The sequence below is a fragment of the Solanum lycopersicum genome, chromosome 1, assembly GCF_036512215.1.
Source record: "Solanum lycopersicum chromosome 1, SLM_r2.1".
NCBI lineage: Eukaryota > Viridiplantae > Streptophyta > Magnoliopsida > Solanales > Solanaceae > Solanum > Solanum lycopersicum.
In genome coordinates this window covers 89,860,089-89,877,281 of record NC_090800.1, presented here as the reverse complement: position 1 = coordinate 89,877,281, position 17,193 = coordinate 89,860,089, and the positions used below count along the sequence as shown (strand labels likewise).

The following is a 17,193-nucleotide window of genomic DNA, read 5'->3' as shown; positions in this document are numbered from 1 at the left end:
ATCATTGGGCCAATCAGATCAATTATTTATTAGGTATTCTATGTTTATTTTATATAAATATCTTTTGATTTTTACAAAAATACATATATTTCGTAATGAAGTTAATGGGTGCTCAAACACCCGACAGATTCCATGTTGATCCGCCCCTGGGCTACACTTCAAAAATAGCTGTGCATTAAGGTTAACGAAATACCTCCTAACTATGAATATAAATAATTTTCCAGCGGTTCGATATGAATTCTAATTAAAGTTTGGTGCTTCTTGAATAATCAAAGAAATTACTGCTAATAAATACATATATTTAAGTTGATTCTTTAAATAGATTAATACATAGCACCTAGCTAAATATCACATGACTCTCTGATTAGACTGTTGACCCTTTGATTCTCAATGAACTCTATGGTCCCAATGTTTTTTTAACGGAGCCTGATCAACCAATCTAATCAATTTTATACATTTCACTATATTATGATCCATAATAAATATTAGAAAATTACTCGCCCTTGTTTGAGTAACTATATTATCTCCCATTTTCATATGGATGGAGCTCACTAAGGAAAAGCCAAGCTGCAAAGATAAACGTGTATAAATAACAAATTAGACGTGAAAAATGTTAGGATTTAGGGTTCAGAGTTTAGGATTTGGATACGTACCATAACTTGAGACTAGTATCTGAGTCATTGACTAAGCTGCGATTGTTCGTGATGGAGTCTGCTGAATGTCCTTGCTCAATTACATTTTGCCCTTCTTCATTCAATCTTGCCTGCTCATGAATTAATGTGACTTAGGGAGTAATTCATTAAACAAATTATGCCAAAAATACAATTAATTGCAGAATAATTTACTTGTGATTGCTTTTTCAACTGTGAATTCTCTTCCTGGAGTTTAGCTTCCTGCATATTGAGAGCTACTTATAAGATGCCATGAAATATTATTATATATATCCTTTTCTAGTGGTTGATCAAAATTATTTTTAAATCACTTTAAACCCTAAGACAAAAATTGAAGGGTATTGACACATAAACATCACTTATCCAATGCTTGAAGCAATTAATCAACCGCCATCTCCTTTGACACACGTGATGGGTATCACCTCTACCACGTCACCTTAACGTCCCTTGTTATCTTGTTCGAACGGCAAGAGAAAATATGACATTATTTTTGAAGGGTAAGAACAGAACAGACTAAAATTGTTAAACTAAGTGGTTTTTTCACCTGGCATGCTCGTGCTGTACAAACATAATCTATTTAGTTGGTTGAAGGTGTCACAGTGAATATAAAAGGTGCATGAAAATATTTTTAAAAATGAGTTTGGAATAATAGAAACCTATTAAATTTAGGTATCACTGAAATTTTGATGGGGTACTTATGCATATCCCAAAAGTACTCAAGAACTTAATTCTCCATATTATACATAATCTGGACATATTTTTCCCTATAATTGTCTTCCAAAAACCACATTGGAATTCCTGTCAACTTAAGTTGCTGAAGAATCAAATAGTATTTCCTAATTAAGTAAAAGAAAGTTGTACTGAGAAATCAACATTCAATCAGTTAATGCATGACTTGCCTTTTTCTTGAGGGAACTGATCTCTTTCATAAACTTGTCACCCTGAAAACGCAAGTTAATGGAATCAATGCATGTTGTAGGACCAATTATATACTCCTTTCGATCTCATATTAGTTGTTTACTTTTCATTTTGCACAACGCTTAAGAAATTATAAATAAGAAGGTAATTATACTAATTAATCCTTTAAAAAACTATTTGAGAAATTTATACACAATTATGAACACTTTAAAAAAAATGAATTGCATGAATAATATAAAAAAAGATGTTTTTGGATTTACTAAGGTGATCAACTAATACGAGACAATTACATTTAGTATAATGATCAACTAATAAGGAAAGGGAGTATTAATCACACAAGTGCAAATGAGGAGGGAAATTAAGTAGAAAACAACAACATATCTGGTGTAATTTTACAAGTGAGGTACAAAAAGAGTAAAATATATGCGAACAATACTTTTATCTTTGAGGGATAGAGAGACTATTTGCGATATAGACTCTCAGCTCAAAGAAATATTTTTTGAAGCATGATTCCAAGAAAATACAACAGCAAAAGATATAAAAGCAAATACAAAAATATATAATAATACACATTGAAGAATAAGAGACGAAGACTAAGCAATTTTAAAATAGGAAGAAGGGAATTAAGTAAATAGGACCTTAATTTTGAGGACACGACTTATTCCTCCCTCGACTAATTTCTCCAATTTCATTAATTCATCCAAACCAAGTCCTTGCAGCTCTTCTCCATGTAGTTGCCTAGCATAATAAGTCATATAAGTTGAAATTTGAAAGTAATTATTACTACAATTAGGCAAACTTTTGCAGCACCAAGATATGTATAATGAGATGCAACAATTAACAATGAAGGGTATCTCTAATTGTAGAACATAAATAATATGTATAATGTCATTTGTCCAACAATAGTTGCTCATTATTATCAATTTCTCTTAGTGATTTAAGAAGCATAAATGATATAGATATTTTTACCAAATCACCCTTACTAAATATAAGCCATCTAAATATAATAGTAAGGATAAAATAGACATAACTTGGTAAACTATTTATCGATTTTATAAACTGGACAAGTATTGTTGGACATTCCAAAATAATAGAATGAACAAATAAAGATGGATGAAGAAAGTATTTTATAGATTAAAATTGCATCTATAATCTGTCCAACAAAAAATTGGATACATCTTTAATTACAGACTTTACAATAATAGGCACATTAAATTATGAATCATGCTTCAAATAAAACCAACAATTACCTTAACTCCCGATTCTTCTCCACAAAGTCCCTGTTAAGCATTGCATGGGTTTTCTTCTCGCTCTGGAAAATGAAATATTTGCTTGTGTTTACTAAGTTAGATGGGAATTGAAATGATCATAGTTTGTTTGGTCAAATTTTTATGAATTAAAAAATAATGCTTATTTCGAAAAGTTGATATATTTGGTTGACATATTATTTAAGCATACAAATTCTGTGGAGATAAAAAAAAATATTTAGTTCTCTCTAAAGCTATTATTTTCTTCATGCTTTTTAGGTAGCAGAAGTTAGGTACTTCATTAAGATTAGTAAGGTAAGGTCTAGCCCTCTTATTTGTACATATCCCTATTGATAGTTTTTTTTTTTGTTCATGTTTAACAAAAGGCCACTAAACTTTGTCTACTGATAAATTTGCTATAAAAAAAAAGAAGATACTTTTTAAGCTTTCAAGGAAAAATAACTAAGTGTAGTTTTTTTCAGGGAAGCACATTTGAAACATTACAAGTACATTCTAGTATTAGCCCAACAAAATTAGCCTAACTTATGAAGAAAAAAGAACACTTCCCAAAATCTAAGTTAGGCCAAATAATTTGTACACTTCAGCGGGATATCTTAGCAGCTTAGTTGGATGGCTATATAAACTTCAACCTTGTTGGTGAAGATTCAATTCCCCACCTTATAATCCCCTCCCCGTATCCCCAATTTTCAAAAAAAAAATTAAAAATTTATACACTTCATGATCACGTATTAACTGTTCATAATATAATATCATTGCCATTAAATTTATGATGACCTCAGAGACTTAACAATATACATAATTTACCAGAATGTTAGAAGAATGCAGTTGTTCTGGATTATCCATACCATCCCTTTCTGACTGCATCTTGTGCTTCTCAATCAGTTGCATCATGCTGTGTAAACGATACATAAATAATGAAACAAGCTTCAACATAAATAACACTCAGCCTTCATTGATCAACGATGTGAAAAAACTTATAGCATAATTGCTAGTTTCCCTAACCAAAATTTACAAAATCACATAAAAATTGAATATGGCCATGTTTGGTTTTCTTGATCCTCAAAATTTTGTAATTTTATTAGTGTAGTTAATTAACTGTTTATAGTAATTAACTTATCTTCATACTAATTTATTGATCTTGACATAATTTATTCGAAGATTAATATAACTAAACAAGATATAAGACAGTACTAAATTTTTCTCGTGAAACTATCTATATTTGTCTCTCATATGAAACGAGCCTATAGTTTAGAACTCTACTCTCACACCCCTTCTGTTGGAGAATATTTCACTTTTACAAGTTGTGTAAGCCGAATAATGTCATGGGATAAAGAGAATATAAATAGACAACTATTGAAAAAATTATATTTAAAAAATTTACCATTTGTTTTGTTTTTTGTCCTTAATATTCAGCTCCTTTGAAGCATGTCAAATCTATATTTAAAAGTTTTTTTTCATTTGTTATCTAGTACAATACTCCAATCATCTTTTGCACATTAGCTTAACAGATCAATTATAAATTTCTAAAGAAACAAAAGTTTGAGTCTTAAAGTGGTGGTCAAACTGAAAGTAGCAAAATTGAGAATGTTGAGATTGAGTGTGGATATATAAGGAGATATAGGATTAAAAGCACAGATACATGGAACTAGATGGGAGTAACTCGACGAGAGAAGCAAGACTGAGTTGGTTCAGAAATATGAAAACGATCGGAGATGCATAAATGTCTCATTAATGAGGAGGTGTGAGATTTTAGGTATAGTGAAAATAAAGAGAGGTAGAGGCAGCTCAAAGAAGTATTAAGGAGTTGTAGAGTTCAACGTAAAACGCTCCATCACCATCGAATTAAGGTGAAAATGTGTGTTATGAATTATGAGCCGATATTAGTTATATGTATTTTTGGAATAAATATTTCCTTTACTTGATCAAATGGTTAGAATATATATCCACTTTATCTTTGAATTTTTTTTTATGGCACGCAAAATATGGATAATAGAAGAAAAGGAACACTATTATATTTGGAGGGATAATAAATAGCTCTGGACATACAGTAAAAAACACTAGAAAATTATTCCCAGACAGCAAATGACACTTCATAGCTAGTTTTCAGTTGTGCAGCACCAAAATCGAATTTTCTGCTTTAGTGGACGCACTTCAAGGGATTTTTGGGTGGGGCTTGTAAATAGAATTTATCGTACGCATTTGATCATAGATTTCAAATATATAAAAGTTCATATTAGAGAGGGAAACATGTTTGGAGCATTTTTTTTCAAATTAAAAATTGAATTTGTAAATTTTATCAACGTTGATTTTGAAATTCAAAAAAAAGAATGAATAATTTCATGGTGAGATGGGTGGAATTATTTTGGTGACACACCATGGAGGCAAAGAATAAGATGTGAAAAAACCTTCACAAAATATCAAGATATCTAGGAACAAATTAAATTCAAGATTTGGGGAGTCATTTTCTTCTAATATTTACTTTCTCTTTGTTAAGTAGATTTAACTCCACTATATATAGAGAGAGTAAAGTAAATTCTTCAGTTGTTGATTATATGATTTACTTCCTTCATATAATCTATTGTTAATTTAATTAATCCTTTTATACAAAAAAATTTGAACTCCCAAGGAGTCTTTGAGATGCTACTTATCCTATCATATAAATTATTTTTAGCTACAATAAATATAGAAATCAATAAAGAGTATTAAAATCTGTACAGACATTAGTTAAGTGTTAGAATCAATATCACTAAAGGTTTTAGATATTAATTGTCGCTAATGGTAATTAATCTATTGTTGTTAATTAATTGTCACTAATGATATTTTTTATGTAGTGCTAGCCGCTAGGTCTATTCTTTGCTCACTATATGTCAAAGGTACCAATTCACATCATTCTTCATCTGGTTGCGGAGGTTAAGATATATGTCCTCCTTTCTTATATTACTTCTATTTAGTATTAGTTTGCACATCATGGATCTTGTTGATGTTCAACTTATTAATTAGGAGTCACTAAAACTGAGGAAAGGGAAGAAAAAGTTCAATAAGTCAAATATGAAGGAGGTAATTAAAAATGAGCTTCATGTTTTAAGCTTCTTATTAAAGGTAGCATGTTTTTAAGTATTCTTTGAGCTAATTCTATTGTTTTTACGATATTACGCTAAGAATCACATTGTCATAAATAAGCATGTTTTTAGTATCTTTGAGCTAATAAATACTATTGTTTTCGAATATTAAGCTAAGAAATATGTTTATTTTGCTTATATGATTATAGGTATATAGCTCGGTAAAGATTTCAAGTATGAGTTAACTTAGTCTATACTATGTATCAATAATTTTATTCTAACTAAATTGATAAAGATTCAATCAATTTGAACAACTCAGAAAAGATTGTGGAAAGTCGGAGGGCAGCCATAACATAAATTCACTACTTTTACAGACATGCTAAGTCGTTACAAAGTGTCATCAGCCCAAATTAGTCTATCCCAATGGATTAAACATGAACCACCTGCTAAGAAAATTGTAGTAAGACAGGCAAATCCAAGAGAGGAAATCAGTACTGATCAACACAAGATGCCTAACAAACCAAACATCCTTTTGAAATTGACATTAAGTGTTTGGTATGGAAGAAAATATTTTGTATTTTTCCATGTTTAGTTGAACAAAAATTTTGGAATACATATTCAGTAATAAAGTTTTTTAAAATGAGGAAAATGATTTTCTTAAATGGAAGTATGAAAAATAATTTGATAAATGACATTATATGTTTCATTGTATATCCTCCTCTCTCACCCAAAGCCCCGAACCCCTATCCCTTGACCATCCCACCCCCGACATCCTCGAGGCCCCACTCCTCACCTCTACAGGATTTTGCTAAATTAGTTATAAATGCTTTTGAGAGAACATTTTTTTACTTACTTAACAAACACTAGAAATAAGTTTAAAAAATTACTTATTTTTCAAGAAAATATTTTTCATAAAAAAAATATTATCTTTCGTACCAAACACACAATATTGTCTGACACTTGAATTATCATCTACATACAATGACACTAGTTAAAAACTTATCACCGTTGGTACACGAGTAATCTAAGAGAATTTTTTTAGATTATGTCATACATTAATCAAAACAAAACTATGCTGCTTTTGCTGTTCTAACGACATATATATCTTATCAAATTAAGTAGTCATGAAAATTCAACCTATGATTATATGTGTTAATTTATGCAGAAGTATTTTAAATAAAATTCAAGTACAAATTAAAGCTCTAAAAGATCTCGTACGGTAAAAATTACATAAAATCGAAGCATTAAATAGTTTATAAACAAATTGCTTTAGAACATACTCACATTTTATGAGAAACTTTATTTCTCTCTTTTATAGTAATAGCACACACACCAAATATGGCATTATCAATCTTACTGTAGCTTTTTTTTTTCCCCAAAAAATTTGGAACTCTCCAAGTATCTGACAGACAAGAAAAGTAAGAGATTTTTCTGACAGACAAGTCATGGGCTTTTTATAACTCCCAAATGAAAAATAAAAAACTTTTAATTAATTAGTGAAACAAACCAATAAAAAGAAACTAGACCATAATCATATGTACTACAAATTTCGTTTGTTTTGTTATAATTTTATGAATAATTATTACTAGTCCTTGAAATTGTATCGTAACCACGATCGATCGATTGGATTGATTTCTCGAGTAAAAAAAAAGGAAAAACATACCTGGAGCTTGAATACTCAAAAAGTTTTCCAGTAGCAGAGAAAACAATGAGTCCAATATCAGCATCACAAAGAGTTGAAAGCTCTTGAGCTTTTTTGAAAAGCCCTCTTCTTCTCTTTGAAAATGTCACTTGTCTTGCTGTCAAATTGTCTATCTTCTTGATCTGAATTTTTTGTCTCACCATTTCCTTACTTCAACCTATAGATGAAGACTAATTAATATCAATGTTCACACCGATCCGATTCAAATTAAAGTCAAACATTAATTACTTAAGCATAGATCTTCAACAAAAAAACAAAAAAAAAACACAGTGTAAAATTGACTATAATCAGGACAAGAATCTCTCTCTCTTTTTTTTTTTAATATTATCTTATTAAAAATTTTCAGAATGTTTGTAACTCTTCTAGATGGATAAGGAGTTATTTTAAAAAAAGAAAAAAAATTAAGAAACTTGTGAACTAGTTAACAATTTATATAGAAGAAGAAAAGAAGGTGTGATAATTAATTAATTAATTATCCCTAGAAAAATAAAAGAAAGATTTAAGGGAAAGAAACCTGAAATTTGCAAGAAATGGAGAAGAGATCTGAAGTTGTGAGCTGAAGAAAGAAAAAAAAGGTATGTTATTACAATAGAAAGAGAAAAAGTAGTAATTAGGGTATTTTTGGTTACAAAGGAGTAATTGTACTACACATTATCTAGGAATAGTTACACCAATAATATATGGAGAGAGAAACAACATCATAAGATCAGCCAATTAAATTTAACTAGTCTTTTTTCCTTTTGTTTATATATATATATATACACACTCTCCGTCTCAATTTAGACTTAGTTTAACATGACACAAGAATTTAAGAAATATCGACTATTAAAACTTGTTATTTAAAATATTTTAGATAATAGATATTTGTACGATTATAAATTATTCTATCAAAAGTAAAATAAACACTTTAAAACTAAATTATTACAAAACATAAAAATATGTTATATTTTTAGGAACAGGCTTAAAACGAAAATGAGTTATACAAATTGAGACGTGGGTACTTCCTTTCGTTTTCTTAAGATATATTTTTTCCTTTTTGCTTGACTTTGAGTTAGTGTGAGTCTTGTACGAAGATTCTTTTTATGGCCAAAAATACCAACAGAATTCCCATATATAGCCAAGCACACTGTAATTTTTCGTTTTCTTTCCTCTAATAGTAGTAATTCAATAAAAATAAATATCATTTCATTCCCTACATCATTTTCACTTCTTTGTTTTTGTTTGGGATCAATTAAAAGAAAAAAGTGTGTTACGTAAATTAGAATAAAGTGATTATTTTTATTATTTATTTTCATAAAAGTTACTGACTATGATTTTAAACAAGAAAATTCGCTCAATTTAAAGATACTCAAATACATTAAAAATGGTAGAGAAAAGGGAATAATATGAAGGGTTGTTTACTTTCTTCATGCGAGTTTGAGTTGGAGCTTTTTAATTGAATAGTTATTTGTTCCATTTTTAAAAAATAGTAAAAATTGAGTTATACATTAGAAAGTTAGTATTTTCAAGTTTTTTTTGTGTTGGTTTTCTCAAATTTTACTGAATTTTGTGTTAGAATTGATAAATAAATGACTTTTAATATATACATAGTAGCTCATTTTTGAAACCTGAACTTAAACATGTTCAAATATCAAAAACAATTCATATATACTAGGTACAAAGAGAAGAAATAAAACTAATCTAGACCTGATGTTTCCAAACCTTGATATAATTTAACGTGGTAAATATGTGAATCGACGCAAATTACTCCTTCCGTCTCATTTTATGTGGCATTTTTTCTTTTTGGTCAGTTCCAAAAGAATGTCACATTTTCTTATACGATAAGTATTTAAAGGTGTAATTCCTCTTTTACACTTGTTGGTCTCATTTAATTTTAAATAATACTTTTATACATTTATGAGGAGAGCGAAAAGTGAGTCTACTTTTGATGACAAGTCAGCAAACAATTCAAAGTCTTTCATTTATTTCTTCAATTCCATGCCGGGTCAAATGGTGCCACGTAAAATGAGACGAAGAGAGTACTACTTTAGGTACTAATTAATTATGATTTAGTATCATATAAAAGATATCAGTGAGACATATTCAATATGAACAATCCTTACCTCTAACTTACAGAGTATAGATTCCCAAATGTTTGACCTCCATAATTAATTGTTCATACTCCAGATAAGCAAAAGATCTGATAAATCCTTATACTTGTATCAGTTCGTATTTTAAATCCTTTTATTTTATAAATATCATATCAAATCAAATAATATCACCAATAGATATTTTGGTTAGTAAAAAAATAATAATAATTAATTGAGTAGTAGAAAAGATGATATAAATGTGTGTGTGAGAGAGAGAGGTAAGATAAGTGGGGAAACTTTACCGTACAGGTGACAGATGAGAGATGAGTGGAGAAATTTAATGACTTTATTGTACCCTCGTACCTGTCAATGCTCCCCACTCTCCTCGTTTAATCTTACACGACCCACGAACCTAAGGACCCCCCATAGACAAAATACATGTAATTTTCTCTTCAATTTGAGATAAGATTTTTCTTTTTCTTTTTTTGGATAAGGGATTTTTAAATTTATTTTCTTAAATATGATATATAATATGTAGTGACGGAGTTTTATGATGTGATTAATGATTTAATGTATTTAATAATGATAGATAAATCTATTTTTTTCTTCTTGATGGAGGTGGGGGAGGGAGAAGGAGTGGGTGTGGAGGAGGTTTGGAGGGGTGGGTTGGTGAGTGGTTGTAGTACTATAGGTACACGACACATTGTGATCAACTTGTTTTTTTTAATTTTATTACTAGAAAATTTATTTTAAATTATTTTCAAGGTGTTTTTTTTAAAAGAAAATATTTTTCAAAAAATTTAATCAGAAAAAACACACTAAGCTACCTTGTTGGCTGTATATTTGAATTTGAAATTTCAGTTTCAAATTTTAGGTTTTTAAAATTTCAAGTTTCGGTGGAACATGTATTTTAAGCAGAATTTTTTGAACTTTTTCAGTGAAAAGAAAAATTTCTCCAATTTATATTTTTAAATAAAAGCAAAGATTTAAAATATAATTCAAAATTCATGGTCAAATGTCAATTAAGGATGGATTTGGAAATCACTAGAACTTTTAGTGGTAATAATAACTCGTAAAAATATGATTTATTCGACTCATTCAATTTTGAGTCAACTATAAATTTATCTTTTTATTAACTCAATATAATTCGATCCAAGCGCATATAAAAATTGGTTTATAATGAGTGTAAATTGGTCAATGAAAAATCTGATAAAAATATCTTTTTGAAATATTTTTTCTTGTTTGATATGTTCTCTCTCTAACCTTAAATTTTATTTTATTTTGGGAAAAGGGTCTCAAATACTCTTCAACTTTGTCATTTGGAGCTGATATACCCTTGTTATAAAAGTGGCTCATATATGCCCTTACCGTTATACAAACGGCTCACATATACCCCTGCCGTTACAAAATGGCTCACATATACCCTTCATTTAATGGAAGTTAAAAAATTAGTTTTAAATTTATATTTATTAGTTCTAATTTTTTTTTAAAAAAAATATTTAGGAGTATATATGATTCTTCTATCAAAGTTTTAAGGTATATTTTAATTTTTTTCATACATAAATTATTTTTTGACTTCTTTTATTATAATTATTTGAGTTTTTTTATTCTTTTTCTTACATTCCTTAGTTTAAAAAAAATTAAACTATTTTTTTGTGTGTATTGTAATTTAATTTTGTATTCGAAGAAAAAATTTGGTCATCTACAATAAGTTTTACAAGAATATTAGTGAAACATAAATAAATTTGATTCGAAATAATAATTATAAATTAGTCATTGAAACAAAAAAAAGTCAAAAAAAAAATATGTTTGACGAGGATTAAATTTACTCATATAGGATTATATTTTTTAGAAAAAAATAATAAAAATTTAGATTAAAATTATTATTTTTTCATTTTTGTTAGAGAAAAGGGGTATATGTAAGCCATTTGTTTACAAGTAGGGGTATATATGAGTCACTTTCATAACAAGGGGTATATCAGTTCTAAATAACAAAGTTGAGGGGATATATCAGATCCTTTTCCCTTTTATTTTTAAAAAACATAAAATTGATTTGGCCGGTCGAATAGATTTTCTTAAAAATCATTGACACATTTAATAAAACACACACAATATATAATACTATACTTGGGCTAGAAAATTTAGAAAAAAGAATTCTATTTCATAACTTATGCAGTGTATCAATTGATCGTACAACAATATAATTCATGCATAATTTATCTAGTGCTTGATTGGCAAGAATATAAAAAATTTGTGATCTTTTATAATTTTTAATTTGATTGAATTAATCTATTTTTCGTGGACGGAAGTATATACATATAATGCCCATCAAAAGGGCATATAGTATTTGTCAAATTATATATTCGAATTTTAATAATTTATAATCGAAAATTTTGTTATCTGTGTCTGAGATTTTGTTTCTCCTTTATGAGGAGGGGACCATTTAGTACATACACCAAGATAATTATCTTAATAAGAAATATAAAAGTCTGATTAGTCATAATTAAACTAATTTTTTTATACCAATTCATTGGTGCAAACTATCTGTTTATTTGGCCACTAGGGAAGTTAAAGATGGCGCCGAAGATTCAACTTAATTTAATTGACTTTTTAATTTAGCTAATGGGTTACAAGATCTTCGAACGCAACGTCATCAAGATATTTTTAATTACTTTAGAGTTTTTAGGTTCAAGTTATGAAAACCAAAAAAAAATTTATATCGTCAACACAATGGTTTGATATAGTAATATTAAATAATGGTGTATGTAACATATAAAAAGTATTACAATTATTCAAGTTTTGTGATTTTAAACACGTCATGAATGTAATTTCTAATAAAATGTAAATTAATATTTTTACTGATCATAAAAAAAATTAATCTAAGATTTTAATTGACGATTCAATATTTAAAGTTTCCATCATATTTCTTAGCTTATGTTTTTTTTTTCTTTATACTTTAGGAGAATCAATAGTTTTCTCATGTAGCCTCTGACTCGAATTATCAATTTATTGAGTAATGGTGAAAATGCTGAACCACTTGAATAAGAATTACTCGTTTATTTACTAATTCAAAATCTTATAGTTATCAAAGTTTTATAATATTTTACCATGTATATTTATGATTCACAAGTATGCAAAGCTGGAAACTTAGAGACTACCTGAGCCTATATCTAATGATGGCAATGGTTATCGAAGTTTTATCATTTTTTTAAATATGCAAAGCTGGAAATTTATCAAATGATGGCAATGCGGCGGGGCACATGCGGAGCGGTGCGTGCTTAAGGCTATGCGGGGCGAGGGTGGGTTTAAGGTTGTGCGGGAAGAGAGGAATGCCGGGCAGGTTGTAGTGGGTTGTTTAAGAATGTAATGCAAGGTGGAGCGAGTAATGGATATATGTGATTTTATGTGGGTTCAAACTTAATTTTTAACCTTTTACATGTTATAAGAGTGATAAAATATTATTTATTAAGATAATTTATTTAACGCTATTAAAATATTTAAGATAGTAAATAAAAACGGTTCAGTAAAAAATAATACAATTTCTTGTTTTCGAATTGACCTCTAAAAAATAAATTTCTAAGTCATTATCTATTAAATTAATACAACTTGATGAAAAAAAATAAATTTTACTTTTAGTATCAAACTTAACTAGAAAAAGAGAATATTAGAAAAACTATGCGGGGCTCATGCGGGACGGATCTATACTGAACGAGGTGGGTGGATTCAACAGATTGTTATACGAGGCAGAGCGTATTAAAAAATTTATAGGTTAAGCTAAACCCGATCCTTACCTACTTTAGGAATGGGCTTAAGTCCATGTGCTTTGGAGTCACAACTCAGGACATCTTTTAAGGCCCAATGCTTTGCAACTGCCGACTACAATTATTGTATGATATTCGTGTTCCTTGTTAGCCTTCATTTATCAAGACAAGAAAATGGAACATTTTGCAACTTCAAAATATTTCTGGAATATTGCATAAAAGGGTTCTAAAACAAAAACTTCAATACTTGGTGGCAGAATATATTCCCCACTCACATCTTGTGCTAAATAGAAATAGAAACTAAGCAGACCATGATTAACCAACAAAAATTAAGGCTTGTTGACTAAAACTTTCTTCATAAAGCCATGGACTTGAATTTTACATGTAAAAAAGAAGACAAAGACTTGGATAGGTTGATAATGGATGATCAACTTGACAAGCTCTATCAAGCTTTTAATAATTATAAGAGAAAGAAGTCCATAGATGAGGTAGATTTTAAAGACTTTATGGACAATTACTTTGCCCAAAATAATTATGATTATCTTCACTATGATGCACAATCCACTATTATGCAAATATCTAGTGACTTTGAAGTTTTTGAAAGTACAGAGTTGCCTTCAACAACCAAAACATCAATAGATGTCAATAATGATATTGATCCATTGGAAGAAAATATACACGAGTTTGAAAAGATGATCGAAGAAATGGACTCTAGTAATGTGCATCCATCCAACAGTACTATATTGCAAATTTCCAAGGATTTTGAAGCATTTGAACGAACAAAACTCACTCCAGCAACAAAAACATCAATAAATTCCAATGACAATATCGAAAATGTAGTTGAGACTGAAAGGATGATTGAGGAAATGGCCTCGCAATACACAAGTATTAGCAATTCACATCCATCTTATAATCCAAATGATTCGTCGAGCCCTGTTATAAGGTATTTTTTCTGTGGCCAAACTAAAGCTAACAACCATCGCAGAAAGAGACAGAAAAGGAAATACAGAGGAGTCGTTATGAGTGAAGAACAAAGGCTTCTCAAAATGGCTAAACAAAAAATTAAAAACAGAGAGGTGGCTGCTAGAACACATGAGATGAGACTGGTATGCTTTCTTTTATTTAATTTGTATGATTTTCTACGATCCTTTGTTTTTATTTTATGTCCATGATTATGTATGTTTATAAGGCTCGTGAAGCATATTTGGAGTCTCAACATTTGGAGCTTCTCATGGAGAATGATTTCTTGAAAAAAATGGTTACGGTAAAATTTATTCGATAATCATTCACTTCTTCACTATTTTTGTACAAATATGACACTTAGACCTAATTCAAACATTAAAAATAGTTCATGAAGGATTGTTTAATTTTACGTAAACAGACTACTAGCCCATTCTTAAACATTAACCCATTGTAACATCTCCTTCACTCTTAGGCCCAATTAGAGCAAAGATCGGGATCTTAGAATGGATTAAAGTTTCATATTAGCTGAGTAATAATCTGCTTATATAAACTTAGACAATTCTTTTCTCGTGAACTAACTTTTGAGTTTAAGCATCGTATCTTTACAATTTTGTTATTTCAATTTGAATAAAGTATCAATTTCTTAAAGAACTTTGACATAACTTTTTCTTTGTTAACCAGTTTTTGCAAGATCGTCAGAGAGTAAATGTGCCGCCTGAACCATTGAGGAGGACCATCTCAGGACCAATGTTGATCCACTGATATTAGTGTACATGGAAATTGAATGGAAAAAAAAAGTTAGGTACATAAAGAACATGGAAACACACCCACAAAAAAAAAAAATATCTTTTGTTTGGACTTACTAGTACTATTTAGTATCGAAGAAATATTGATAACGAATATTTTTCATTTAATTACACGTTTCCTATTTAGCAATTGATTTTACTCTTAGTTGGGGACAAGTTCTGTGAAAGTGCATGATATATATGGTTCAAAAAATTTATCGAAAAGAGTTAAAAATATATTTGAACTATTATAAAAATATTTTTATTCATCTTTTGGTATGATATTTTAAGTTCACCTATATTTTTGAAACTAATAACACTTTCTTCATTTTTTAAAAATACTACATGTTATTTTCTTATTGGATTATCCACCTTTTTGGTTCACTTTGACGCAAAAATTTATATCGAGCAGAGCAAACTTAGTTCCTACATAATAAAAAATTCTCCAAACTTATATCAAGAGAATTAAATCATAGATAAAAGCACTTTGATCTGTAAATTTTATTTAATAATAAGCATAGACAAAAAACTAAGACCATCATATTTAAGAGCTAAGTTTAAAGATCATCATCCTCAATTCGTGAAAACACTCGATAACAAGAATGGGCTTGGATCAATCTGTATTGGGCCTTGCATCATCAAAAGTGGGCCGAAACTTGAGGAATTGACACAAAAGTACAACTGCTACATAAAATTAGCAATTTATAGCCCAACTTAATTTAGCAATTAATTGCCTAAATGGGAAAATTATATATAATAGCAAACTAATAACCTAAATTAAATGGAATAGCTAGGGTTTGATTTAATTGTGCTCCATAGCAAGCATTAGCTAAAATTTTCCAGCGTCTCTCTCCCAAAAATCTCGCTCGCCACTCTCCATTCTCGCTCGCCTCCCTCGCTTTATACACAGAAGTGTATAATTCTGTTTCTGTTTTGTATAAAGCGAGAGAAAATTATATATACACATGCAAAAATGTATATCTTCGTGTCATACACTTAATTATACAATTTACTAACATTTTACTTTAAATATTGCAGAGAAAAAGGCCAACGAATTATACAATTGCAGTGAAATACAAATTTCTCTAACTTTATACAACAGAAGTGTATATATTGTGTTTCTGTTTTTGTATAAAGCGAGAAAAACATATATATTCTTGTTATACACTTATAATTATGCAATATACATACATTTTAATTCCATTTTAATTCGATTCAACTGTATGTAAAACAAATTATACAATTGCAGCGAAATAGGCCATCGAATTATACAATTATATATGTATAACAAATTATACAGTTTTATGTTTGCTATGAAGCGCAATTATGCAAAGTTTGCTATAGCATAAAAATATGAATTTTTTGTTTGCTATATGTGAAAGTTGCCCAAAGATAATAGCATGTATTAGCCCAAAAGTAATCATCGGGCAACCAAATGGCAATAAATAGAAGACGTGGATTTATTTTTCTTATGTGGTTTTAATTCCTATAGCTACGAAAGTTAGCATTTCAGGTTTCCTTAAATTTCCAAACCCAACTCCATTATTAGTATATCTTAAAAGTAAATAAATATCATAGAGCAAATAAAAGCATTAAGATATAAGTGACACCTTTAATTGTTTTGATTCATTATAATGGAGAATGAGATAGTAATAATAATTTGTAAATTGTTTCATAGAAGTGGTGATTATCAATATCAACATGGATGTTGATTTCAAATCCTTTATTTGTTGATACTTCTACTAATTCTTTTGAATTTTATTATAAAATCGATCAATTTTTATTGCTATTGGTGTCAACACCACAAAATTAAAATTGTACTGACAGAATGTCAAGTTTACAATAATTTTTTCTCTGAAATATCTGTGATAAAAATATTTATTCTATTCGAATGATATTTCAATTTAAAGTGAAAATTTTTAATATGTCAATGTATTATCAATTAAAAAAACAATTATGAATACATAATGCATCCTCTAAAATAAATTTTATATATA

At 28.9% G+C, this 17,193-nt stretch overlaps 2 protein-coding genes across 4 annotated transcripts; one reads left to right on the top strand and one right to left on the bottom strand.

Annotated features, from left to right (window-relative positions):
* Nucleotides 1–238: 238 nt before the first annotated feature.
* On the bottom strand, nucleotides 239–8,311 carry LOC101266766 (MADS-box protein SVP). 2 transcript variants are annotated; one of them, XM_004230576.4, is made up of 9 exons: nucleotides 8,133–8,311; nucleotides 7,580–7,775; nucleotides 3,662–3,749; nucleotides 2,840–2,901; nucleotides 2,228–2,327; nucleotides 1,571–1,612; nucleotides 846–893; nucleotides 654–763; nucleotides 239–567 (listed from the first exon to the last, which is right to left on the bottom strand). In XM_004230576.4, the coding sequence occupies exons 2-9, from the start codon at nucleotides 7,759–7,761 to the stop codon at nucleotides 552–554; spliced, it is 648 nt and encodes a 215-aa protein (XP_004230624.1). In that variant the 5' UTR covers nucleotides 7,762–7,775; nucleotides 8,133–8,311; the 3' UTR covers nucleotides 239–551. The 2 variants fall into 2 exon arrangements, with proteins under 2 accessions (XP_004230624.1, XP_069145749.1); XM_069289648.1 differs by having other exon boundaries at nucleotides 846–889; nucleotides 1,567–1,612; nucleotides 8,133–8,266.
* Nucleotides 8,312–13,736: 5,425 nt separating this feature from the next.
* LOC138340878 (uncharacterized) lies at nucleotides 13,737–15,416 on the top strand. 2 transcript variants are annotated; one of them, XM_069293051.1, is made up of 3 exons: nucleotides 13,737–14,554; nucleotides 14,638–14,712; nucleotides 15,093–15,416. In XM_069293051.1, the coding sequence occupies exons 1-3, from the start codon at nucleotides 13,814–13,816 to the stop codon at nucleotides 15,171–15,173; spliced, it is 897 nt and encodes a 298-aa protein (XP_069149152.1). In that variant the 5' UTR covers nucleotides 13,737–13,813; the 3' UTR covers nucleotides 15,174–15,416. The 2 variants fall into 2 exon arrangements, with proteins under 2 accessions (XP_069149152.1, XP_069149153.1); XM_069293052.1 differs by lacking the exon at nucleotides 14,638–14,712.
* The last annotated feature ends 1,777 nt before the right edge of the window (nucleotides 15,417–17,193 follow it).